The sequence below is a fragment of the Oryctolagus cuniculus genome, chromosome 20 (assembly GCF_051225735.1).
Source record: "Oryctolagus cuniculus isolate XC-2025 breed Fujian yellow rabbit chromosome 20, ASM5122573v1, whole genome shotgun sequence".
NCBI classification, from domain to species: Eukaryota; Metazoa; Chordata; class Mammalia; order Lagomorpha; family Leporidae; genus Oryctolagus; species Oryctolagus cuniculus.
In genome coordinates, this window is record NC_142886.1 from 11,340,591 (window position 1) to 11,367,535 (window position 26,945).

The 26,945-nt window shown below is 44.4% G+C and overlaps 1 protein-coding gene across 3 annotated transcripts in view; it reads left to right on the forward strand.

Annotated features, from left to right (window-relative positions):
- The window catches only part of PPP2R5E (protein phosphatase 2 regulatory subunit B'epsilon), a 177,400-nt gene that overhangs the window by 109,152 nt on the left and 41,303 nt on the right, over nt 1–26,945 (forward strand). For all 3 annotated transcript variants that reach the window (XM_089322682.1, XM_070065059.2, XM_070065058.2), the window contains exons 4-5: nt 17,268–17,369; nt 22,818–22,910. In XM_089322682.1, the coding sequence (XP_089178808.1) occupies nt 17,268–17,369; nt 22,818–22,910 (195 nt within the window). The remainder of the gene's footprint in view (nt 1–17,267; nt 17,370–22,817; nt 22,911–26,945) is intronic.

Here is a 26,945-nt window from a genome sequence, read left to right on the forward strand (position 1 = left end):
GTACACAGACCTTCTTTGTATGTATATGTGTGTACATTTCTATGTACATACTTTCTTTACTGCACCTGAAGGAAAGCTTTTCCGGATATGCTTGCCTGTTCTTGTCCCTTCTGCATTAATAATTCTGTCCTCTAAGGATTCTCTTTTGGGGCAGGCATTGTGCCAGTTCCAGTCCTGGCTGCTCCTCTTCTGATCCAGCTCCCTGCTCATGGGTCCTGGGAAGCAGCAGACGATGGCCCAAATACTTGAGTGCCTGCCACCCAAGTTTGGCCTGGCCCAGCCCTGGCTGTTGCAGACACTTGAATAATGTAACAGCAGCAGATGCATGATCTTTAGTTTTATATCCCCCCCCCCCACCCCGTCACACTGCCCTTCAAACGAATATATATATGTATATAAAAAAGGGATTTATTTCTTAAGGAATCTGACAGGAATTTTAAGGTGCTTGTTTTGATTTAACTGTGCTAACGAGTGGATTTTTTACTCAGGAAGCTACTGAGCTCCACTTACAAGCTGTGGGTCTTCCGCCTGAACTGCTTTGAAGGTTGCTCCGAGTTTTCGGGATACTTAAAGTTGTTTGACAGCTGTGGCTTGTCTAGCGCTGATGCATCCAGTAATATCATCTCGCTGTAACGAGAATCCTCCCGCTCTGCCTCCAGCCCGCCACCCCTGCTACCCACCCCCACACTGGCAGCAGTGTTGCGGGATAAGTTACAGTCCTGTATTCAAGTTTTGGTTTCTCCTCCTCCCACTCCTTAATTTAAACTTCACAGTGAAAAATGTGGTTTAGAAGGATGGGAGTGCTCTGGAAAAGTCTCCCAAGGAAACGCGCGAGAACGTGGTTGGCCTTATTGCTGTGGTCCGCACACATGGGCCTTGGATCCCTCCAAGGCTTCATGGTGGGCTGTTTCCTGCCGAGCAGAGGAGGATTTATTGGTTGGTTCTTTAAGGAGAAAGCTGGTTCTCCCACAGTGGAGCATTAGCGGGAGAAAGTGTCCTCAGTGTGGAATTCTCAGACAGCAAGATAGCAAGGAGCAGGTCATTGCCAGGAGGTAGCTGGCGCTGACCGGTACTTAAAGCCAAACTTGATCCGTAGATGAAAATAAGAAACATGCTATCCAGTGGCTTGTGAAGAGGAAGTTGTTTCTGGACAGAGGGGAGAAGATAAGGGCCTGTGAGGGTAAAAATGCAGTTACACTGCTGAATAGAGGGAGGCAGGGTTGGCGGAGCCGTGGAGAGAGAACTGCGGACGGATCCAGGCGAGGCGCGTTGTGAGGAAGGGTGCGTCAGTGCAGAGAAGACTGGCTGCAGTTATTTGGGAAGTTGGAGAGCAAGTGTGTTTTTAAGAACGCGGATAAGGGAGCTGTGCTGGAGAAGATGATGTTTCAGAACCTTTCAGAAATGCAGGCATGAACGAGGGAGTGGGGCTGAGCCCACCGTCTCAGTTAGGTACCTGAGCGGTTGCTTTGAAATACTGTGGAATTAGAAGTTACGACTTTGTGAAAACAGGATAGAACCCTCTGCAATGGTAAAGGCTGCTTCCTTTTGAGAAAGTGTTGATTTTTCCATAGGAAATTTCTGATAGAGAAAGTTCCGGAAGCTTGAATTTTATGTTTGTGCCGGCTGCCCTTACTCTCCACCTGAGCGATCTGTGTCTCCTGTTGTGGTAGTGAGAGTAACTGTTGAGGGATTAGGTGATCAGAGGGCAGTGCTAAGTACATGCGTATTGTAAATGTAGGCTACTTTCCTGTCTTGGGAGCCCTTTCTTGGTTTTCTTTAAAAGAACTTAGGCCCAGTCCCCTGCTTCCCCGCCAAGAAGCACAGGCCTCAGTGGGGGAGGCAGGCTGTCCCTCCAGGACTGCAGTGGCATCTCTCAGGTCGTGCTGGGAAGGGAGCGGCAGTCCGTGGACAGGTGTGCTTTAATTACTCACCTGCTGGCTCAGGGCTCTGATGAGTGAAAGGTCACAGAGACAGAGAAACAGAGCGAGAGACAGTGGCAGCTTGGACAGTATCTGCTGTTTATTTTTAGTGATTTCAAATAAGGAGGTATCACCAGTAGCCGGATTTTCAAGAGCGTTAATTTGTCTTGTAGCTTTAGCTTGTTTGAACCACTACGTGTGTTCCAAGCAGATGTTCGGAATTGCTTATTCCAAAAAATGTCTGATATTGATACAATCTTATCAGCCTGGCACACTTTGGCTCTTCAAGAGGTCACTGAATTCCCCAGGTTTAGTAGCATTGGGGGATTGAGGACCCACAGTGCTCAGGCAATGAAATGCAGCGAAGCCCTGGCAGCAGGAGGCCAGTCTGTGTGTGGGATGGCAGTGCCTGTCGGCAGACACGAGGGCCTGCGCTGTATTTGTACACAGTAAGCACTATGACTATGGCAGTGTTTACACCTCTATTTTTGGACTCTAAGATTTAATATCAACAATCTTCGCTTTTGGATTCACGGCCACATTTCCAATTTTGGAGAGAGCGCGATACAGTTGTCTCTGTGATTTCCCAGGGATGTGCTGTGTGGAGGTAACAGACTCTAGAGGTAATTAAATGATCATTGCTGTCACCATTTCAGCAGGGAAAGAGGTGCATCTCATTTCGAGCAAAGTTTAGTCCTTGAAATAGCTGTCTGCTGGGACTGGAGAGCCACGGTCAGAAGTTGTGACAAGGTAGAGAGGCAGGGATGGGCAGGTCATGTCGGGGAATGTCAGGCTTAATTTTGGAGACAGCAGGCAGGAAGTAGTAGGGATTTTTGAACAGGAGGTGGAATGTGAATGATAGTCTTTGTTTTGTGTCTCCAGCCTCTGCAAACAAAGTGTGTGCTCCTTTAAGGAGGGCTAGACTGGCCGGCTTGACCTAGGATGGGAGATGGCTGAGTCAGGGCTGTGATCCTCATCTGTGTCCCACAGGGGCCGAGGAAGAGGAGATAGAGAGGAGTATGTAAAGGAGTTCTTCTGTGGCCGTTCCGTTCCCCATTTTCAAAGGAGAGGAGAGCGGGTTTGGCCTAGTGACCAAAACGCTAGGTAGAGACCCCTGCGTCCCGCAGTGCAGTGCCTGGGCTTGGTTCTTGGCTCCGGCTCCTGATGCCAGCTTCCTGCCAGTGCAGCAGAGAGAGCTCGTGTGGGGGACTGGCGTTGAGTACCCGGCTCCCGGCTCCCGGCTCCTGGCTCCGGCTTGGGCCTGGCCTAGCCCCAGCCATTGCAAGCATTTGGGGAGTTACCTAGCAGATGGCAGCTCTGTCTTTCTGTCTCTGCCTCTAATTAAGTAAAGTTTTTGAAAAAGAAAAGTATCACCCATGGTGTCGTTTCAGTTCAGCCATTGTTCACATTTGCCAATTCCCTTTCAGTCTCTTTTTAATGAGTTTTCCCCTCAATTCTTTTTGTTTTTCATTTAAAGATACTTAATATGCAATAAAATTCAAGGACAGGTGCTTTAATGAATTTGACAGTTGTCTACACTCAGAATGATCACCTCAGAGGTCTAGAACATTACCCTAACCCTAGCAAATTTCCTTATACTCCTTTTTTGTTTTCCTTTGTTGAACATTTTTTTCCTTAATCTTCCTAGAAATGTAATTTGGATTCGGTTTCCTTATTTCTTTAGCTTTATGACTTAAGCAGGTTTTCATGTAATTATATGTCTTTTAAAAATGTCATTCTAATGGTCCATAGTTGGGATATATGATTGCTTGCTTATTTTCCCATTTTGGGGACCTTTTTAAAAAAGGATTTATTTTATTTACTTGAAAGGCAGCAGTACAGAGAGGGAGACAGACACACACACACACACACATTCACAGAGAGATGGAGAGGGAGAGAGAGAGAGAAAGAAATTGCTTCCATTCACTGGTTCACTCTCCAGATGTTTGCAAGGGCCTGGATTGGGCCTAACCAAAGCAAGGAAGTTGGAACGTCATCCTTGTCTCCATGTGGGTGTCAGGACCCAAGCACTTGGGCCATGTTCCACTGCCTTCCCAGGCACATTAGCAGGGAGCTGGATTGGAAACACAGCAGCCGGGACTTGAACCAGCACTCTGATACGGGATGCTGGCATCGCAGGCAGCAGTTTAAACCACTCTGGCACAAAGCTGGCTCCCAATTTTGGGCTATTTAGATAGTTTATAAATTTTTACTATTGAAGGTGGGAGCATGTCGAACAACAAAGAGGCATTTTGAAGTAATATTAAAATGACTTCTTGACAGATTAATTTGTAGCAGATAAAGGAGAGAATTGAAGAAACTCCAGAGGATTAGAAGAATAGTGAATCCATTGAGAAAGGAGAACTATGGGAGGAGAATTCTCTTTTATGGATAAATGGAGGCTAGCGAGGATGTTGGTGAGTTTAGGATGGTAGTGGGGTAGCAGAGCAGCTCTGAGTGTAACTGGACATAAATGGTTTAAGGGTGCCCATGCACCCTGGGAAGAGAGGGTGTGGTGCAAATCCTAACTGCTGCATACTATGGGAAGAGCACCATGCTCCGCGGTGAGCCTGGCTCTGCCTACAGTTCTGCTCCTGGTTTTCTGTGTGCGTTTGGAGATTTGCATACTCGTTCATTGGATGAAATGTTAACTTTGAGGCATTCATTTCTACTCAGTATCTCCAGATCCTGAGTGCACTTTGAAAAATTTTCTGTTATACTGAGACCTACAACTAACAAGGTAGGTGTTAATTCAGAGAAAGAAGATCTCTTATTTTGCCTTGGCTAGGATTAGAGCAGCTGCCATTTGGTTTTTCTTGCAGAGAGAGAAGGAGAGACAGAGACAGAGAGAGAGAGATCTTCATCCACTGGTTCAACCCCCAAATGGCCGCAATGACCAGGGCTGTGCCAGGCCAATGCCAGGAAACAGGAACTTCTTTCAGGTCTCCCATGTGCGTGCAGGACCCCAGGGACTTGGGTTGTCGTCTACTGCTTTCTCAGGTGTATTAGCAGGAGACTGGATTGGAAGTGGAGCAGCTAGGACTTGAACCAGTGCCCATATTGGGATGCCAGCACTGCAGGTCATGGCCTAACCTGCTGTGTGGCTGTTCCAGCCCCTTTTCTTGTTGTTCTGCTGGACTCTTTCCCACTAAAAAGAGACTGACATATCTGTATAAGAAAATTAAATTACTTGAATTAGCAGAAGCTAATGGAGAATGGAAGAAATAATTTAATAAGAAATAATGTAACTTGGGTAAATAAGGTAGATCAAACACATACATATGGTTACTTCCTTTAAAAAAATTTTTTTTTGTTTGAAAGGCAGAAAAATAGGGAGAGACAAAGAAGGAGAGAGAGAGAGAGGGCTGCCTTCGATCTGTTAGTCCACTCCCCAACTGGCTGCAACAGCCAGGGCTGGGCCGGGCCAAAGCCAGGAGCCTGGAGCTCCGTTTGAGTCTCGCACATGGGTGGCAGGAGCCCAAGCACGTGGGCCATCTTCCTCTGCTTTCCCAGGCACCTTAGCAGGGACCTGAATCAGAAGCAGAGCAGCTGGGCCTGGAACCAGCATTTGTATGGGATGCGGACATTGACTGGGGTGTGGTGGGACATGGGGGCTTAACCCACTGAGCCACAATGTCTGCCTCCTAATTACTTCCTTTACCGCCTGGAATCTCATTGAAGTTACTGAAAAATAAGTAAAATCCACAAGAACAAAGCACAATGGAGAGGAGAGCTTAAAAGTCAATGAACTGTGGTCAGAGCTGAACCCAGGTTAGCAGGGTGGAAGTCTGGGAACACCCAGGTTGCACCCCAGGTGCACTAGACAGGGAAAGGCCGGGAGCCGTGGAAGGAAGTCTGCATAGGAAGTAGCTGGAATTCCAGACAGCCCGCTCTCCGGAAACTGGGCAGCCCAGTGACTACAAGACACTGGAGGCTTCCTCTTGGGGGAGGCTACACCAAAGAGAATCTGGATTTGGGGACAGTGGGTACAGTGAGAGCAGCGGGACCCTTGTGAAAGTAGGGAACTGTTGGGTGGGAAGATCCTCACTTGAACCTCAGATAGCAAAGACCCCCAGTCAAGACGTGGACGATTCTTCTCTGGACAATCAGAGGAGTCTGACAGCTGTGGGTTAAAGGGGCGTCCTTGGGGGAAGGGGGTGATGAGGAGGTAGCCTGGCCAGTCTGCTGCAGGCAGGCTCAGAGCCGTAGTGCCGCCTTCTGCAGAGCCCCGTATTAGAAAGGACTGTACGTGGCACTTTGGTTAAGGACAGAGACTTTCCGGATTTGAGCTGTCTCTCTGGCACGCCCTGCCATCGACAGTGTTACTTTGGCCCGATTTTGGATTTTCCATAAGTTGAATCAAATAGCCTATATATTTCAGGGAGGTCTGATTTCTTTCGCCTGTGAGATGTGTCCAGCTTGTGATGCATAACACGTAATTTATTTTTGTGGCTGTTCAATATTCAGTTGCATACGTGTCCTGTGGTTTCCCTCTCTCACTGTTGCATGTAGGCTGTTTTCGGTTTGAGGCTATTCTGCATCCTGCTATGAACATTATTGTACTAGCTGGCATCCGTGATTGCTGTACACAGAGGGAGGCCAGCTCTTTCCCCTGGATTTCCCAGTGTCTTCTCTGTTCCTGTCTTTGGGACATCTCTGTCATCTGGTTAGCATATGTGACAGGTCAAGGAGAGTGGGACAGAAGACAAAGTCCTCTCCCTCACTTTTGTCCCTTTATAATGAAATGTTGACATAGTCCTCATAGCATTTGACTAGATTTCGATTTTGTTGTTCTTGACTGCTTGTGGACCTATTCCTTCCCTATAGTTGGCAACACTGCGATCCCTTTAGAAACTCAGCGTCTAAAGGGACCAAATTATTTGCAGAGACAATCAATATATACTAAATCTAGTCATACCAATGCGTGATAATATTATAAATGAAATACTCCTGCTGCCAACAGAAGGAGCAGCAGTAACAATGAAAACAGGTTTTTTTAGCTTCTTTTCTGTTCCTCCCATTCTCTAATGGTCTGTTAATTTTTTTATCATTTTAAGATTTTTTTGGTCTCATTGTAGAAATCTGGTTTAATAGAATAGTTGCTGTGCCCTCGAAGCCCCACTAATCCAGATTTAAAGTGTGATGGGGAATGTTTCACAATAATAAGGTGGTAGTCACTCACTTTAGAAACACCCTTTTAAGTTTACCCCGTCGAGATTTCTGGATGCTATAAAATGAACCTCAGAGCTGTCACAAAGTGCAGGCTTCTTAGTCACCCGTTTTGAGGGCCTTCGGTTTTTGGTTCAGTAAGTGTTTTCTCAAAGGTGTGGAGTTTTGTCTGTGTGTGTGTGTGTGTGTATGTGTGTTAATATTTTATTTTATTTATTTGAAAGGGAGTTACAGAAGGAAAGAGACAGAGGGAGACTCTCTCTCTCTCTCTCTCTCTCTCTCTCTCTCACACACACACACACACACACACACACACATATCTGCCAGACTAAAGCCTGGAGCTTGGAGCTTCAAGCTTCATCTGGGTGTCCCATGTGGATAGTAGGGCCCAGGCACTTGGGCCATCTTCTGCTGCCCTCCCAGGCATATCAGCAGGGAGCTGGATCAGAAGTGGAGCTGCCGGAACACTGGCATTGCAAGCTGCGGCTTAACTTGCTGCGCTATGACACCAGCTCCTGCCTGTGTAGTTTTAAGGTAATGATGTAGACAGCCTTGTGAATGGCTTGACCATAACTGTGTATCACAGTATTCCAGGTGGTTCTCATTGTGCTGCTGAGACCTGCACTTTGTGACAAATAAGGGTATTGTGGCGATTGTTTTGGCTCAAAGAATCAAGTTTCACTCCATTGAATATATTTGGAACAATAGCTTCTGGAAATTCTTGTCTGAAAATTGTAATTGTACTGGTAATATTACATAACAATGACAGTTACATATTTAATATGTTATGGAATAAAAGTTAGACCTGCAATGAATAGCTCATGATCTAAGGAATTGCGAAACATATTTAATTAAGTTTCTGCTCCTTAGAATAATAGCTGTGATCACTCACATAGATGGTGAAAGTTAAAGAGACTTTGTACCTAGTTTGAACTGGCAGCTGCAATACATTTGTTGTAATTAAAAGACATGGTTTAGCTTTAAAAAAACAAATGATTGATTGAACAAATTGGCAGTGAATTAAATTAAGTGCTAATTTGAAAGCTTTAAAATTTTGCCATTTGTTTCCTAATCAAAGCATCAGCTTAAAAGATAATTACCTGTTTTGATGCTAAGTCCTTTGAGTATAATTATAGATGTTTTGGAATTTTTATTTACCAGTAGTTGTTTATCTGTAGTTAATTTAGAGTCAGATTTGAAAGGTTCTTTGTCGCTGGGACCATTAACAGTTCTTAAATTTGGTGTTAACAGAAGTAAGTTGACTTGTATGTATATTGCTTATTATTTTCACATTAGCAAATTTTGTTAGAATTTTAGTTCTTATTCTTGGAGTTGAATATTTAATACACATTCTAGATGTTGGGAAATAGTCTTAATTTGTTCCAAGGTCTGCTTTAGAGGTCTTGCTTATGTTCTTTTTGGTTTGTTTGTTTGGGATGCAATTATTTATCAGAATGGCATCCATGGTGAATGTTGATGAATTACTATGAGTTTTGTCTGTTTTCTTTCAAGATCCCATTTTACCACGTTTACCACGTCTACCTAGAGTCATAATGTGATGGCTTTGCTTCAGCATTGCATTTGTTAGGCCCTCCCTCTGTCCTGAATGATTGATAAGGTCATTTTGGTTTATTTTCAATATATGATGAAAGAATGAATGAAGAGTATGAAAAGAGAGATATCATTAACATTTTTACTTGGATGAGATTTTTAAAAATATTTTTATTTATTTGAAAAGCAGGGTGATGGAGGCAGGGGGAGGGAGAGAGAAAGAAAGAAAGATATCTTCCATCTGTTGATTCACTCCCCAAATTTCTGCCACTGTTTGGGCTGGGCCTGGCTGAAGCCGGGAGACTGGGGCCCAATTTAGGGCTTCCATGTGGGTGGCAGTGACTCACATACTTGAGCCATGACCTGCTGTCTTCCAGCATATGAATTAACAAGGAGCTGGAGCAGAGGCAGAGCTGGGACTTGAACCCAGGCCCCCCGGCACTGGATATGGGGTGTCCCAACAGCAGCTTAGCCTGCTGCTCTACAACACCTGTCCCCAGAAGAGTGCTCAGTGTGACTAGTGCTGGAGAAATAAGGGCACCTCTTAATTTGCCAGAAAGTTCTCTATCATTATTCATACAGTTCTCTTTTTTCAGTGTGAAAAATTGCTTTTTAGATGAAATCTCAGGAGAATTCATTATTCTGCCTTTGATACCATTATTTTTGTTACTATAGATGACGTGCTTGCATTATTGCATGATTGTTTGAAATTAGAGCTTCACAGGTGAAAAGGGAGAAAATATCCTAGAGGGAATTAGTTCGTCTGCTTTCGTTCAGTAAAGTGGATACCCAGTCATCCAGAAGACACATTTCAAAGCACAGAAAAGGTAATTTCCCTTGACTGGTGTAGTACGGTGGTGCAAGTGGTCCCCTGATTGTAAAGCTTTACTGAAGCCTTAAATGTCAACAGGTATATGATTAAATGGAATTCAGAGTGTCCATTTTTTAAAAAGGTTCATTTATTTATTTTAAAGGCAGAGTTATATAGAGAGCGGGAGTGACAGGGAGCGAGGGAGGAAAAACTTCCATATGCTGGTTTGCTCGCCAGAGGGCTGCAATGGCCAGGGCTGGGCCAGGCCGAAAGCAGGGGCCCAAGCACTTGGGCCATCCTCTGCTGCTTTTTCCCAGCCATTAGTAGGGACCTGGATGGGAAGTGGAGCAGCCAGGACACGAACTGGTGCTCACACGGGTGCTGGCGCTGCAGGCACCAGCCTTACCTGCTGTGCCATGACTTAGAGTGGATTATCTTCATCTTCTGTTTTGTTTATATTAATCTTTACAGATATTTAGTGCATAGCTACCAGGTGCTAATCACACTCTGTTCTTTTTACACTCTGCTAATGAAGTGTGCACTTGGCTTAGTGGTTAAAATACAGCTTAGGGTACCTGGGTTCCAGGCCTGGCTTTGCTTCCAATTCCAGCCTCCTGCTTATGTGTACCCTGGGAGGCAGCAGGTGATGGCTCAAGTAATTAGGTCCCTGTCTGTCACGTGGGAGAGCTGGATTAAGATCTGGTCTCCTGGCTTTAGCCTGGTCCAGCCCTGGCCGTTGTGGGTACTTGGGGAGTGAGCCAGTAGGTGGAAGATCTCTTTGTCTCTCTGTCTGTCTCTCTCTCAAACACAAACACACACACACACACACACGTATGCATCATTTGCTGGTCATTTTCTTTAAACAACATCATTTCAACCAAAATCATGGTGTCAAATGAGTAGTTCCTGTGGAGACAAAGGAGTTGGGCACAGTGAATTATTTTTTTTCTGCAGTAATTTCAGTAACTATTTGAAAATATTAGCAGTTGTGTTTTGTTGTGGCAATAACTTGTTTAATCAAAAACTGATAAAAATATGCCTAAAAGCTTCTTCCAGTTTTTCTTATCAAGTCATAAACTCGAAAACTTTGGAATCTTCTTTATCACATTTGGCTAGAACTTTGAACTTTATATTTTTGCGCCGTAGTCAACAGCAGTCAGCAATAAGTAATACAGCACTGGAAAGTAACAGAGTGGGCAGTCCACCTAACTGAGCAGTCTTTAGTTCTGAGGCCTTGCCTGTGGAGGTTCTTTCCCTTTGTAATGGTTCTTAATTAATATTGATGTGACTTTAGGATTGTCAGATTTAGCAAGTAAAAATAAATTTGAATTTTAGGGGCTGGCATTTTGCATAGTGGATTAAGTCACATCCTGCAACACTGGCCTCGCATATGGATACCAGTTCAAGTCCTGGCTGCTCCACTTCTGGCCCAGCTCCCTGCTATTGCACCTAGGGAAGCAGTGGAAGATGACCCAAGTGTTTGGGCCCCTGCCTCCATGTAGGAGCCTGGGATGAAGCTCCTGGCTTCAGCCTGGCAGAGCCCTAGCCGTGGAGGCCATTTGAGGAGTGAATCAGAGGATGGAAAATCCCTCTCTCTCTGTAACTCAGCCTTGTCCATAAAAAGTAAATCTTTAAGAAAAAAATTTGGGCCAGTGCCGCGGCTCAGTAGGCTAATCCTCCGCCTGCAGTGCTGGCACACTGGGTTCTAGTCCTGGTCGGGGCTCCGGATTCTGTCCCGTTTGCCCCTCTTCCAGGCCAGCTCTCTGCTGTGGCCTGGGAGTGCAGTGGAGGATGGCCCAAGTCCTTGGGCCCTGCACCCGCATGGGAGACCAGGAGAAGCACCTGGCTCCTGGCTTCGGATCGGTGCAGTGTGCCGGCCGCAGTGGCCATTGGAGGGTGAACCAACAGTAAAGGAAGACCTTTCTCTCTGTCTCTCTCTCTCTCACTGTCCAATCTGCCTGTCCAAAAAAAAAAAAAAAAAAGAATTTCAGATGAACAGGGAACTCTATTTTTTAGTATTGAGACTGTCCCAAATATTGTATGAGATATATTTATACCAAAAAATTACTTATAATTTATCTGGAATTCAACTGTAACTGATGTCCTGTATTTTTTTTGGCAACCCTGATTATTTGCACTTATTAAATAGTGTAGGGGTCAAGTCTTCAGAGACTAAAGAGTGCTGGAGGGGCTCCAAATGTAACCAGGGAGCCACTCAAGGATGTGACAGGAGCAGCAGAAAGGGGACACTGCACTAATCACCCGGGGTGGTGCTGGAGGTCTGGACCAGCAGTCAGGGACACAGGTCCCTAACGGTTTCTTGTTGCTGCTGAGCCAGGTCATCAGCTTGTTCACAACGCAGTGCTGATGGGAGGATGACACTGGAGCCCAGAGTCCGATGGCAAAACACATGAGAAATGAGACCAGAATAAAAATGACAAGAAATGGGGGTGGGGAGATCAGAGGTGAAAGAGAGGGATACAGAAGTGGGCCTATCCATGGACCCCAGTGGGGCTGGGGTGGTGATGGTTCATCAGAGAAGGAGCCCTGGGGGCTCCAAACCCTTTGCATCCAAAACCCTTTGCCATCTTGAAAACCTCGCAAGCTCTCCACTCCCCTGCACCTCTATTTGTAAGATGAAAGGGCTAGATGTAATACTCTGTGTCATGATGTGATTCAAAAGCTACCCAGTGGAGTCCCTCATCCTTGGAAGAGGGGTTATCCAGGTTCCCACACGGGTTCCTCTTGTCCCTGCAGCCTTATTCCCTCTCCCCAAAATCACCTCTGGGGGTCGGGCCAGTGTCTGCAAGAGCCTGCAGTTTTCACCCTAACATTCAGTGTTTCTTGTAATCTAGTTTCTGGAAAGGGAAGGAAGTAGACTACTGCGAAGACTTCTATTTTTAAAATTTGTTTTCTTTGCACCGATCGCAGTGTAGATGAAAATAGTTGAGAAACCCTTCCAATATACTCTAAAAATGTCTTTTGTTCATTCTGATAATCTGAATGAATGAAATAGCACAGTTAGGGCCAGAGCTTCAGCTGCTGGATGTATCACAGAGGCAGTTTGCACTCGGGAAGTACCTGGATGTATTTTTTGTAGCCACATGGGCCCTCTACGAAACTGCCATGTGGTGGGGAGTGATGCTGGTGGACCTGTGGTCATGACACGTGAGCATAAGCGTGTAGTTGCCATTATGTTTAATAATCCACTTAATAATCTTATTCTGCAAACTGCCAGTGATAAAAGAAGATACAATGGAAGCAAATTTACTATGTAGAGCAGTGGTTGTGAAGCAGTTTTAGATCTTGGAAGCCTTTTGAAAATCTAATGAAGGCAACTTGCCCTCTTCCCAAATTGGAGTCATACACAAACTTTCAGGCATAAAACAGCAGCTACCTTAGCTTATCCATATTTATCTCGCTTTTATACAGCTTTTAATTTTTCTTGTCCACTTACATTCTTACAAAACATGTATTTGTTTGAGAGGAGTGGAGAGACAGGGAACTCCTTTCTGCTGAGCTGATTCGATTCCAAATGCCTGCAACAGCCAGGGTTGAGCCAAGCTGAAGCCAGGAGCTGGGAAATTAATCTGGGTCTCCCACTTGAGTGGCAAGGGCCCAGCTGCTGGAGTCATTATTGCTTCCTTCTAGGGTGTATATTCATGCAGGAAGCTGCAACGGGGAGCAGAGCCAGGGCTCCAGCTCAGGCCCTCCGCTGCAGCCAAACACCCACTTCATATTCACGTGCTTTATAAGTGTCGGCGTGTACTTTTCAGTTCCTTTCTGCTTAAATTCTTACTTGAGAACTTCTTCCTTCCTCTTGAGTACTGCTGCACGGTATTCCACTGAGTTATGTACCTCTCTGATGCTAGATGGACCGGTTATTTCCAGCTCTGCACTTCACAGAGAATGTTGTAGATGACAGCTGTAGCTTTTCAGTCTTGGATTACTTGCCAAGGGTAGGTTCTCAGGGATGAGGGTAAGCATTCCTTCTTTCATGACCCCATTAAGCACCTACTATATGCAAGGCTGGACCAGAAGCTTGGCCATTTCCATGACACTTGATATGCTTTGCCATTCTTTCCCAGTGTGCTAGGGGAACTGCTTAACCAGTCAGTCAGCTCTGAATTGTCCAGCCCAATGGACCTGGTTACTCATCTGGGAATGGTTAGAAATAAACTAAAAGCAGAACAACGAAGGTAAATCTGAAGAAATGGTGACATATGGTTTATTGAGGTGCACTTGACTTTAGAACTAGCTGCTGTTGTAATTGTTGACAAAATTCAGCCTTCTTTTGATGTGATAACTGAGAGGTAGCATTTTGACCAAACCAGAGGATTAGAGCACTGTATAGGGTTAAGTATCCTTGTAAATGACCAGTATATATTTAAAGCATCTAGAAAAAAATGGTTAAAGCAGAACTCCAGTACAGAGCCTTTAAAAAATTACTGATTTATTTGAAAGGCAGAGTTACAGAGAGGAAGCGACAGAGAGAGAGAGAGAGAGAGAGGGAGGGAGGTGTCAGTCTTCCATCTGCTAGATCACTCTCTGAGTGGCCACAACAGTCATATCTGGACCAGCTAGAAGCCAGGAGCCTGGAACTCCATCTGTGTCTCCCACATGGGTGGCAGGGTCCCAAACACTCGAGCTGTCTAACACTGCTTTCCCAGGAGCATTAGTAGGAAGCTGGCTCAGAAGTGGATCAATCGGGACTTGAACCTGTGCCTGTATGGATGCTGATGTTGCAGGCGGCAGCTTAACTCGCTATGCCACAGAGCTGTCCCCAAGTATACAGCCTTATGAATGCTTCCAAACTTATGTTTTGTGAATATTTATTAAATGCCTTGAATGTGCTAGGAAGACACATGTATTGCATATCCTCAGTTATTCTGTTAGTGGGTCGTGACAAACAAGTGTCCACAGATCATTGCTGCAGCAGTAGTGGGTGCTGTGTGGTACAAAGGAGCATCGGTTTAGGCATCTCCTCACCAGGGGTTTTATTATAGAGAAGCCCCTTTCATGGTCTACTTTCATATCTTAAGAGAGGGAAACAGCAATTTACAGACTAGTTGAGATGAAAACTTAAATAACTTCAGTGTGCATTCAAATTGAATAATCGAAGGAACTTTGCCCATGTGAATGTGATATGGCTGGCTGGTTGGAGGGAAGTAGCAGGCTGATGGTTATTTAAAAAGTCACTAGTTTCTTTGTAAATGTAGTTTTCATCATTGAAGGGGTAAAAATAAAATAATAGAACTATGTATGCTGTCATCAGCACTAGCAAAAGCATGGTGTTGTAATAGGATCATCTTTTGTTACCTAAGCTAAGAGCAGAAGTGTTGGTCTGCTACTGTTGTTCAAATCAGTGGACTCTCTGAGCCTAACTGCCTAGGTGCAGTTGTCGCTTTGCTGGTTACTAACTGTAATGTGGAGCTTTATCCACACTTGTACTTCTGTTCCTCAGGGAAATGCTGGGAGATAATGACGCATATTTCATAGGGCTGCCAGGCCCAGAAGATGCTGCGCTATGTCCTCTTACCTTCAATAGCACTTGCTGCTGTCGTCTTCCTTCTTAAAACACTCTTTTCTGTCCTGAAACCCCAAAATCCAGTCTTGCTTGTTGTATCTCCTGCTGCTATTCATTGGTTCTTCTACCCAATTTCTAAAGATTTGTCCTGGGGCCAGCATTGTGGTGTAGTGTGTTAATCTGTCCTCTGCAGCGCTGAGTATATCATATGGGTGCCAGTTCAAGTCCCAGCTGCTCCACTTCTGATCCAGCTCCCTGCTAATGCACCTGGGAAAGCAACAGAGGATAGCCCAAATACTTGGGTTCCTGCATCCATGTGGGAGACTCGGATGAAGTTCCTGGCTCCTGGCTTTGGCCTGACCCAGCCTTGGATGTTGTGGCCATCTAGGGAGTGAACCAGGAGATGGACAATCTCTGTTCTGCGCTCAGGCCGTGGCGGCCATTGGAGGGTGAACCAACGGCAAAGGAAGACCTTTCTCTCTGTCTCTCTCTCTCACTGTCCACTCTGCCTGTCAAAAAAAAAAAAAAAAAAAAAAAAAGATCCACTAATGATTTTGCATTGCATGTAAGATAAAACCTAATTTCCTTCCATAGCTTACACCTCTGGGATCTGTTTCCATCACTAGGAAATATGGGTAATTGTGACTTTAGACTATAAGCTCTGTGAGGGGACAGATTTTTATCTGCTTTGATCACTGCCATTTTCCCACTGCCTAGAACATTATTTGCACACAATGGGCCACTCACTAATATTTGTTGAAAGAATGAGCATCTTTCGGCTATATGGGCTCCTAAGCATTTCTTCTTTTCTTTTCCCTTAAATAAGGAAATCCAGCAGTAGGTTCTGGGGCAGTATCTCTCTTTTTTCCCTTTTCACCTTCTATGCATGGTCCACTCCCTCTTCTCCCCTTTCGATCTTTCAGATCAGGGTATGTTTGAGTCCTTAAGAGAAGATAGGTATGTAAGTACAGCAACAGAATGGAAATTGGAGCCCTGAAAATAGCACCAACAGCATTTTAAAATTAAACATTGTAGTGTAGAAATCTTGTGATACATACAGAAATTGTAGTAGAATCGTGGATCCTCAACCCGCCATCATTCATCATCAGCCGTTACCAATGTATGGCCATTCGTTGAGCAACCAGCATTTAACCTGAGTATTATTTGTGGTGAGGGAATGTCTAGTTTATAGAGGTATATGCCACGGATACGCCCTTGCGTATACTTATAAAAATTTGTGGAAATGTGGAATTGAAAGATACTTATTTGGTTGCAGATGTTCTTTTTAAATTAATGCATAGTCTTTTGATAATTTGTATTTTCCATTAACTTTTTCAAGACCTCCTTGCACGCATGGGTTTCAAATAATTCTTTTTTCTCCAATGAACTTATTTTTTTACTACTGTCTTCTGGGGCTAGTGTTGTGGTATAGCAGGTTAAGCTGCCCCCTGTGACACCAGCATCCCATATGGGCAGCAGTTCAAGACCCAGCTGGTCCACTTCCGATCCAGCTCCCTGCTAGTTGAGCCCCTGCACCAACGTGGGAGACCTGGAAGAAGCTCCTGGCTTCCGCCCGGCCCAGCCCCGGCAGCTATGACCATTTGGGGATTGAAACAGTGGATTGAAGATCTGTCTCTCTCTCTCTCTCTCTCTCTCTCTCTCTCTCTCTGTGTCTCCCTTCTCTCTGTCTGTAACTCTGCCTTTCAAATAAATAAAAAATATCTGTTTAAAAAAAATACCATCTTCCATGGGTTTTTTTTCGAGTCCCCTGATATCTTAACCTGATCATTTTTAGTGTTCTGTAAATGAGCTGAGGACAGATTAGGCTTGATTTGAAGGATGTTAGAAATATTCTAGAGTATCTTTTCCAGTTCATTTTTTTTTTTTCCTGTGAGCATCTGGGATCTCACCATTAGTGCAATCATCAGAATGCAAAATGCAAGTGAGCCTGAGAAGGGACGGACGGGAAGCTCACCGGCAGTTGCTTGTAACTTAACGTAAATTGGTTAATTAGAAGCATGCTTCACTGGTACATAAGCAAGAACAGGCTCTGATGAAGGTATAAAGTCAACGGGGGCCCAGGGTGAGGGTGGCCGAGTAAGGGCAGGGAGTCCTGTCCAGGAGCCTGGGAAGGAGCTGCTGTCCTCTCCGGCTTTGCCTGGCGGCCTGGCTCAGTCTGTCCCGAGAGGGTCTTGCTGCAGTTTGGGGATGCTCCCTACCTGGCCACAAGGGCCCTGGAAGGCAGTCCAGAAGGGGCTTCCAGTTAACTCTGCTGCTTGTTTATTTTTAGGTATCTTGCAATATATTCAGAACTCTCCCTCCTAGTGACAGCAACGAGTTTGATCCAGAAGAAGATGAACCTACCCTTGAGGCATCCTGGCCACACTTACAGGTACATTGAACTACCTTTGTTATAAAAGAAATAGCCATTAGCCCATTAGCTGACGAGCACGGGAGTTCCCGGAAGGCCTTTATTCACCAAGGAGTCACTTGGAGGACATGAATGGAAGGCTGGAGTGTGCTCTTTATGTTTCTTTCTCTTCATAATGAGAACGGCAGAAGTTAAAGAGCACGTTTCAGTGGGATGCCTTGCTGTGGGCCCCTCCCCGTGTTGCGGGCCTGCAGCAGCTCCTGCCTTTGTGGGGGCTTGTCGGTGATCCCGCCCGCTGGAGCCTCAGACAAGGACAGAACCATTTTCACATTAATATTAGTTGGATGTGATTAGGTCACAGAGTACACATCTCATTTTTAGCAGTAGCTAACCCTGGGGACGTTGTGTGCCTGTCCTTATGATAATCATAACTGTGTCTCTTTAGAACAGTCTAGCAGGGCAGAACTGGACCGCAGCAGCGTTGTAAGGAAGAGCAGCAGCTGGAGAAAGCTTGGGGGAAGGCCAGTTCTGTTCTCTCACACCGGGAAGGCCGTGTTTTCCAGCCCCGCTCAGGTGCGGGGATAGGTCGGGGCCTCGCACGTCTCCGTTTCCAGCACTGGGCCCATCTGTATGGCGCTGACTTTTACATCCTGGCCATTTTACAGCTCCTCCCTTCCTGGCTGCCTTCCCTTGTGACCAGCGTTTCTCAAAATGTTAGCGGAGATGGTGGAAGAGGTTTTTGTCTTCGTGGAAGGAGGAGCTCAGACGTGAGACAGGAGTGGGAAACAAGGCAGCAGGGTTGAATGGGGTGGGGCGTCCGGCCTCTCTGGATGGCATCTGAGAGCGCTCAGCCATCCAGGCTGGGGTTAGCAAAGTTACGTGGCTTCATGGAGAGGGTGCACCTGCCAGCCAGGCGAGCATCTCAGGAGAGAGCTGAGTGCCGAGTGGAGAAAAATACTCCTGCTAGACTGAGGAACGTCTCAGGAGAGACTGCGCATGCCGTCTGTATGCAGATGGGGCCTTATAAGGGAATGGGGTCCAGCTCCTCCCTCCATTTTTCTTTTCCCCATCCTCTTCTCCTGGGCAAGGCATTTGCTGGATGTGAAATAGGTAAAATTCCTCCCAAGGTTTTGTTGCCAGTGTTAGTGGACTGGGGAGCCCACTTAGCCCTGGGCAGGGAGGGTTCTCCTGGAGTTTATTCCTTGGGGCTAAGGCTGGAAACACCTATAAAGTTACCAGGGTATGGGCAAGATTTTTTTGTTTTTTAAGATTTATTGATTTATTTTGAGAGAGTTGGAGGGAGAGAATGAATCTTCTATCCACTTTTTCACTCCCCAGCATCACTGGCTCAGGCCAAAGCTGGGAGCCAGGGTCTTTATCCAGGTCTCATATGTGAATGGCAGGGGCTCAAACACTTGGACCATGTCCCACTGCTCTTCCCAGGCATTAGCAGGGAGCTGGATTAGAAGTGGAACAGCTGGGACATGAACCAGCACCCATATGGGCTGCTGGCCACAGGCTGCGATTTTTAGCCACCAAGTCACAACTCGGCCCTACGCAGTATGGTGAACCCTACTAGGCTGCTGCATCCCTTTGCACAGGGGCTTTTTTTCCCATAGCCCCTCATACACACACAGGCTAATGTCTCAGCTTCCTACCTAACAGAAGAACAGAACAAGGAAACTGGGGTAGATTGACTCCCAGAGCCATCTTTCCATGAGTCATCGTGTCCTCAGAGTGGAGGTGACAAACACCAAGGAGGGAAGGATGGAAGAGGAGCAGTGTAACCCTGTGCCTTCTCACCCCCAGGCAGAAGCCGCTGTCTTTGTAGACGTGTTCTCAGGCTTCCTAAATGACCTTTGGAAGATTAAAAAAAAAATCCGTCCAGCAGGGAGATAAGACCTGAAGATACTCTGCTTACTTTTCCCCCTCATAAATTTTTGACAGGGCATTTGCATTTTTGCCTGTTGTGCTTTGGCAATTCAGGGTTGCTACAGACACCCATGTATGCTATTTTCCCAGCTGTATGTCATATGAGAGCTTTGGGGGGCTCTCTTTTATCCGTTCCAACATAGGCATTTCATGCATATGTATTCATGCTTTCAGTGCCGGGAGTGGGTAAATTAGTTGACATTATAATGGATTTACTCTCTTAGGTTTTTTTTTTTTTTTAAGGTGCCAGACGTGCTGTCTGCAACCTAAAAATTTGTAAAACTATTTGTGCTTTTCATAGGCACCTCTCAGGCTGTGAAGCAATGCAAAACAAGAATTGTTCTTCTGAATGGTGGACTTCTTGTCAGGTCTCAGCTGTGATGCGTGGCACCAGCTCATGGGATTGCAGTTTAGAGTGAAAGAAGAGACTTTGGTTTCTTCCTTTGTCGTCTTCCTTCTTTAAATCTCCCTGGGAAAGTCCCATATCTGATGATGGAAAAGCCAGGAAGAGAAATGTCTTCCAAGCTTCAGCTTCTTGTGTCTTCTCTGTGTCCCACAAAAGAGAGAACAGAGCACTCCCCTCACTGGGAAGAGCTTTTAGAATGCTCTAAAATCGCACTACCATAGGTACAGATTTCCTGTAAAGTTCGGTGACGTTTAACTCAGTACTTCTAATTCTTCCAGTACTTAACAACTCTGTAAGACATAGCGCCAAATTAATTCCTGAAGCTATTAGACTGAATTCTGGCATGAAAAAAACTCTAGCTTACGCTGTCATTCCAGCAGGAATAGTATGAATCATTGATTCATCTGAAACCCTAAAGTCAAGGCAGCCTTGAAGAGTGGTGATGAAGCCTGGCACCCTCAGGGATATAAAGTCGTAAACTGTGTTACAGAACAGGCTGGGTTCATCTGTGTTGACATCCTGTTCGAGCCTGTAATCCTCACCCCTTCTTCTTTAGCTCGGGGGGAGGAAGTGACCCACTAAGTCTTGGTAGGTGTAGGCCTATTACTCTTAACTGCACAGGTCAGGCAGGAAAGTCAGCCAGTGGGAGCAGGTGCATCTGTTGCTCTGTGGGTCCCTCTGCAGCTTCCTGGCTGGTTTTGTGAGTCCTGTGTTCTCCCTTGTGCGTGTTAGTCACAAGACTGGTCGCCTTTCTGTTTTCACTGATAGCTGGGTCAGTACTGACAGAGCCCTCGCTGAACGTCTAAGAAATCCCTTTGCTGTTCACGATAGGTCGTCCCGTGATGGTCCCTCGTCACTGAATTCAGCATTTTACTTATTAATTGAGCCAACGGTCTTTTTCCGACTGAAACACAGTGTGGTCTTAGACCTTTTCACTTTGTAAAAACTCCATGAGTAGCAGTGTGTTTCCTTTTCTGGATGACATTTTACAAGAAAGCGGAGTGTACAGGGGAACTTTAAAAAGCTTGTGGGAACTGGAATAAAAAGATAAGTTCATTATGCTTCAGAAAATGTTGGAATTGTATATAGTGGTTGGTCTCCAAAATGTTTGTAGAGAATGTGTATTATGAGAAACTGCATGGACTGAAACTTTTTTTTTTTTTTTTTTTGCATAAAGTGATTATCTTAATTCCATTTCCCATGGGCTTTCTGAGTACAGTGAAGAACAACACAGCATTGGGATACAGTTCTTGAGTTGTTGGTGCCATTGCCTTGTTAGCTCATCGATCTTGTTTCAGGTTCTCTGATCTTGAAAAAAATGGCAATTTGTTGACTTTTGTGTAGTATCAAAAGAAGAATATCTACAATAGACTATTAAAATACTCTGTTTTTTCAGCTACTAGATCTGTGTGACTTGAGTTGCTTTATATGCTTTAATCAAAACAGTATGTCACAACAGATTTAATATATAGATATTAATCTATCTTCTATTAAGCCAGCTATTAAAGTGGTTACAAAAATATAAAACAGTGCCCCTCTTCTCATTGTTTTGGAAAATAAAGTTATTTTTCACAAAAAATTATTTTAACTACTAAAGCATTTTAAATTTTCTCGGTTTTTATTTCTAACTTGAGACATTTTATATATATATATATCTCTTACATATATCTTATTTAGACAAAAAAGTGTTTTGGGATCCCGATTAAATTATAAATATAAAGGATTAAGACCAAAAAGTTTGCAAATGGTGTTGAGAGCGGTAGTGATGATGATACATTTCAGTCACTGGCACAGATGGTTTGGTATTTATCACCACATTTAATAGGGTTTATCCTCTCCTTTATGAAGTTATAGAAACAGTGTCAGAGCTGGACTTGCAATGTAGCATCTGTCTCTTAAACTACTTAAGTGTTGGGTTCATGTACTGTTATGTACTACGTGGGGACCTAATACAGATGTGTTATAGAGAGAGGACTCACAGTGCATCCTTGGCGTGTTCTCAGGACAGTTACTGGAGAGTGACTGTTTGCAGATGACAGTATGTGCCACTCTGCGGTGCATTGCTTGGAGGAGTATCAGCTGCTGTAAACTTTCTGGAAGTAACTTTGTTAATGAATATCTAAAGCCTTAAGTGTTTTGATATCTTTTTTTCCTAGAAATTCCACTTAGAAATATTTATTCATGAAAGAATTGAACAAATGTATACTAATGTACCTTGTATAATGCACATTATGTCATAAGTTGGTAGAGAAATAATTCAGAAACTACTGAAATGTTTAAGCATAGGAGATTGGCTAAATTAGTTATGAATAATGGAAATCATTATACATTATGTATGATACCCTGAAGCTACTAGGAATGATGGTTCAGGTAATTGTTGACATAAAGTGTTTACAATGTATTATTTAAGTGGTAAAAATAGTTTAGAGAACTATATAGGAATGCATTATAGTAAATTATATATAGAATATACAACATACATTAAGTATACATACTATACATATATCAAAGATACATGCATTCAAGTGGTAACAGTAGTAGTCTCTGAATGGTAAGATTATAGGGAAATTTCTGTACTTTTTGTGGCTCTATTTTCTGATTTTTAATTATTTTTTAGAGATGTATTTATTTATTTGAAAATGAGAATTACAAAGGAAGAGGGAGAGACAAGGAAGGAGGGTGAGACAGAGATCTTCCCATCCGCTGGTTCACTTCCCCAAATGGCTGCAATGGCCAGAGCTGGGGCAGGCCTAAGCCAGGAGTTTCTGGGTTTCCCATATGGGTGCAGGGGCCCAAGCACTTGGACTCTCTTCTTCTGCTTTCCCAGGTGCATTAGCAGGGAGTTGGATTGGAAATGGAGCAGCTGGACCTTGAACCAATGCCCACATAGGATGCTGGTGCTGTAGACGGCAGCCTAGCCTGCTGCACCACAGCACAGCCCCTGATTTTTAATTTTATTAGCTAAAAAAACATGGCAACTGTGAGCTACAGGAAGGGCTGGGATGACTTGTTGATTGATAAGAAAGCCCAGCTTTCTAATCCTGTCAGTTGTAGTCTTACAGGCTTTCATGGTTTTAGTTTTATTCTTAGTGAATCATAATTTTACATGAACTGTTTTCTGTTTCTTGCAGCTTGTATATGAATTTTTCATACGATTTTTGGAAAGCCAAGAATTCCAGCCCAGCATTGCCAAAAAATATATAGATCAGAAATTTGTATTACAGGTAAGCAAATTCTTGTGGTTGTGTTATTCAACTTTGTATAGTTCATCAGATTTTCTCTTACAATGACAGTTATAGCACCATATATGTGTGTGTATGTATGTATATATGTTAGTTTCCATTAAGAATAACAGGTACCTTTTTAATTTCTTTGTGGTGGGAATTGATTGCATTTTGCACAGCCACGAATGCTAATGCTTAAATCTTTGTGGTTTTCTTTCTTGAAGTTTAATTATAAAGGAATTTCATTTATATAACCCTGGTTTGTGTGAATATTTATGCAGCTTAAAAATTTGTATTTGCATAAGGATTCCTAAAGAACTGTTACTACATCTGTTAAAACTGAGTAGGCAGGTTCATGCTGTGGCGCGTAAGTAACCTGTAGTAACCAGAGGCTGGGTATCAGTGAGCTTTTACTGCTAGGAGACAGCAGTCTGACACTCGGGGATTAACTCTGACCTGTCCATTTGGAGCTTCCCAGGGAATCTACCTTGCCTGTCTTCTCGTCGTACCATTTATAACCGTTGGCCATACCTTCCCTTTTATTCGAGATGGTTTTCTCATGGCCCTGAGTTTTGAGCTAGTAAGCCCTTCCTCTTGTTTATCTGTACAGACAGGTACTTGAGCCACCATGGCGTATAGGCTGTTGTAGCTGCTTTCTGAGTGACACAGGAGGCACAGTGTGTCGGAGAAAAGTAAATGTCTGTATCCTCGTGGGCAATAAGTAGAATTTCAGCTTGTGAGTATGTGACACATAACAGATTCCTAGGATTCAGTTCAACAGAATACCAGAGGCAGGCCAGCTTCAGATATCAGAGGGCCACGGAGGCACCTCTGCACCCTGGGTAATGTGGCTGAGTGGGAGGGAGCTTTGGTGTGTTAGCTCATCAGCACCCCCATACCGACAGTCCACATTCCCTGAGGTCACAGGGCAGATCACTGAACCCTTCTGCACATTCAGGGTGCTTTGGTGCCCCAATAATTGTGGCTCACACCTTGGCATCAGAGGCTTTGGGGGAAGGAGGATTGAGCTGAGGTAGAGAGATATGCAGATAGCACACCAGCATCCCTGGATTGCGGGTTTAATTGGTAGATCAATACAGATCCTTCGACCAAGGAAGCAAACATCACTTCAGAAAACCTAAATAGAAGTAATAGATCTGTGCTTTGTGTTGTAAAACCCTTGCGTGTGTGTGGTGCTGTATAGTTGTCAGAGCTCCTGTTACATGTATTATTTGATTTGTACAACAGTCTTCTAGAATAGAATTGGCTAAGTTTTTAAGGCACATTTTCTAGGTGAATAAACTGAGGTCTGAAAAGATGATCAAGTTTGCCCCAGCACATTTCCTATTTTGGTTTTCTGTCCATGACGCCCCAATGCTGCTTGTGAGTTCCTTCACTTTGCCTGAAGTGACAAGAGAGGAGGAGCCTCTTTTTATTAAAGATTTATTTGTTTTTAATTTTTAATTAGTGTTTAACAGATTCTGTGTGCTTTGTAGATAGAATTCTAAGAACATCATGCTATTCCCTCCCTCCCCCCTCCCCACCCTTTTATCTTTCTTCCTTCTTCCCTTTTTTTAAATTTTTGAGATAACTTATTTTAAATTTGCATTATAGTAAAAAGGCTTAATACTTTGCAAATTAAGAAGTTTAACAAGTAAAAAGCAAAAAAACCATAGTTTAGAGGGAATATAGACAAAGGCTATAAACAGTAATTGAATGGAAAATGACCATTTCACCCATATACAGTAAATTTTAAAGTAATCCCAGATCATTAAAACTATAGTAGTGTAACATTCTTTCTTTCTTTTTTATTTTTTGACAGGCAGAGTTAGACAGTGAGAGAGAGAGACAGAGAGAGAGGTCTTCCTTTTCCATTGGTTCACCCCCCAAATGGCTGCTACGGCTGGCGCACTCCGCCGATCCGAAGCCAGGAGCTGGGTGCTTCCTCCTGGTCTCCCATGCGGGTGCAGGGCCCAAGCACCTGGGCCATCCTCCACTGCCTTCCTGGGCCACAGCAGAGAGCTAGACTGGAAGAGGGGCAACTGGGACAGAATGCAGCACCCCAACTGGGACTAGAACCCGGGGTGCCGGCACTGCAGGCGGAGGATTAGCCAAGGGAGCCATGGCGCCGGCCAAGAGTAGTGTAACATTCTTAACCATTGGTTTGACAAAGGTATAAAACAAAGTTTTACAAAACTATGCTTGTGGGGCCAGCACTGTGGCAGATAAAGCCGCCGCCTGCAGTACCGGCATCCCATGTGGACATTGGTTTGAGTCCTGGCTGCTCCACTTCCGATCTAGCTCTCTGCTATGGCCTGGGAAAGCAGTGAAAGATGGCCCAAGTCCTTGGGCCCCTGCACCCATGTGGAGACCCGGATGAGGCTCCTGGCTCCTGGCTTCAGATCAGCTCAGCTCAGGCTGTTGTGGCCATCTGGGTTGTGAACCAGTGGATGGAAGACTCTCTGCCTCTCTGTAACTCTGCCTTTCAAATAAATCTTTAAATAAAAAAAACTATATTTGCAGCAACTGATACACACAAACTTTTTGTTGTTGTTGTTGTTGTTGTTGATTTTTGAATTTTAGCTCCCACATATAAGGGAGAACATGCAGTATTTGTCTTTCTTGGTCTGTCTTATTTCACTCAGCAAGATGTCCTCCAGTTGTGTGCATTTGCTGCAATGGTAGAATTTCATTCTTAATTTATAACTGAATAATATTCCATTGTGCATCAGTGCCACATTTTGTTATCCATGCATCTGATGATGGACACCTTGGTTGAATCCAAATTTTGGCTATTGTGGACACTGCTGCCATAAACATGGTGGTGCAGGTGTCTCTTGGACACATTGTGTTCAAGTCTTTTGGGTAAATACCCTGCAGTGGGATTGTGGGATCATGCGGCAAGTCTGTTTCTAGTTTTTAAAGAAATCTCCACACTGTTTTTGACAGTGGCTGCACTAACTCACATTCCTACCAGCAGTGTGGACGTGCTCCCCTTTGTCCACATCCTCGCCAGCATTTGTTACTCTGTGTTTTGGATTTTAGCCAGTGACAGGGGTGAGGTGATACCTGATTGTGGTGTTGATTTGCATGTCCCTGGTGGCTTGTGAGGCTAGCATTTTTACATGTATTTGTTGACCATTTGTGTTTCTTCTTTGGAGAGCTGTTTTTGAAGTCCTTTTACGTTTCCCAGCTGGATTGGTGGTTTTGTTGTTGAGCCTTTGGAGTAGCTGATTTATTCAGGATACTAATCCTTTGTCAGAATGGTGGTTTGCAAATATTTTTTCCCGTTCTGTTGGATGTCTCCTCACCCTGTTGTTTCCCTTGCTATGCAAAAGCTTCTGAGTTTGATAGCGTCGCGTTTGTTTAGTTTGTTTAGTTTGGCTTTTGTGTAGCCCTTGTGTTGACACGGATGAAGTGGCGGGTTCTCATATGTTTGGCAAATGAGTATGCCTGCGGGAATGACAGAGTGATGCTGCAGAAGAGCCTGTGTTTAGCTGACATGGAAACACGTGCTGAGGCCGGTGCTTACACAGGAGTCTGCAGGGCCAGCCCTGCGTGCGCTTCCTGGTGGACAGATACTGAAGACGGTAAAGCCCGCGACAGGAACATCCGGCACATCTAGGCTTGGAAAGGACTTTGGGGTTGCACGTTCCGGTTCTTTATCCAGTGATTCAGTCTCCTCTGAGGCACTTCTCAGTGAAGGAAAGCTATGCACTTAGGCAGGTTTTCCGTTTTTGTTAGAAAGTTCTTTTTATGTTGAGCCTCCTTATATTGAGGCCTGGTTTTCCCAGAGTGGTCTCAGTATATTGCTAGCCCAGAAATAACCTTTCGGGTGTTGGAAAACTGGTTTTGTGTTCACATGTTTTTCTCTAGGTCAGTGGTAAGTCTGGTATCCAGGTGTCCACAGAGGAGGTAGACTGGTGCCTATTAAAGGTGGCCTTGGCTCCCCCCTTATTTGGTTATTACCAGTCTTTTCTCCCCCTCCTCTTTGGGAAACAGAAATCTAGATTTTTATGTCACATTTTCTGATGC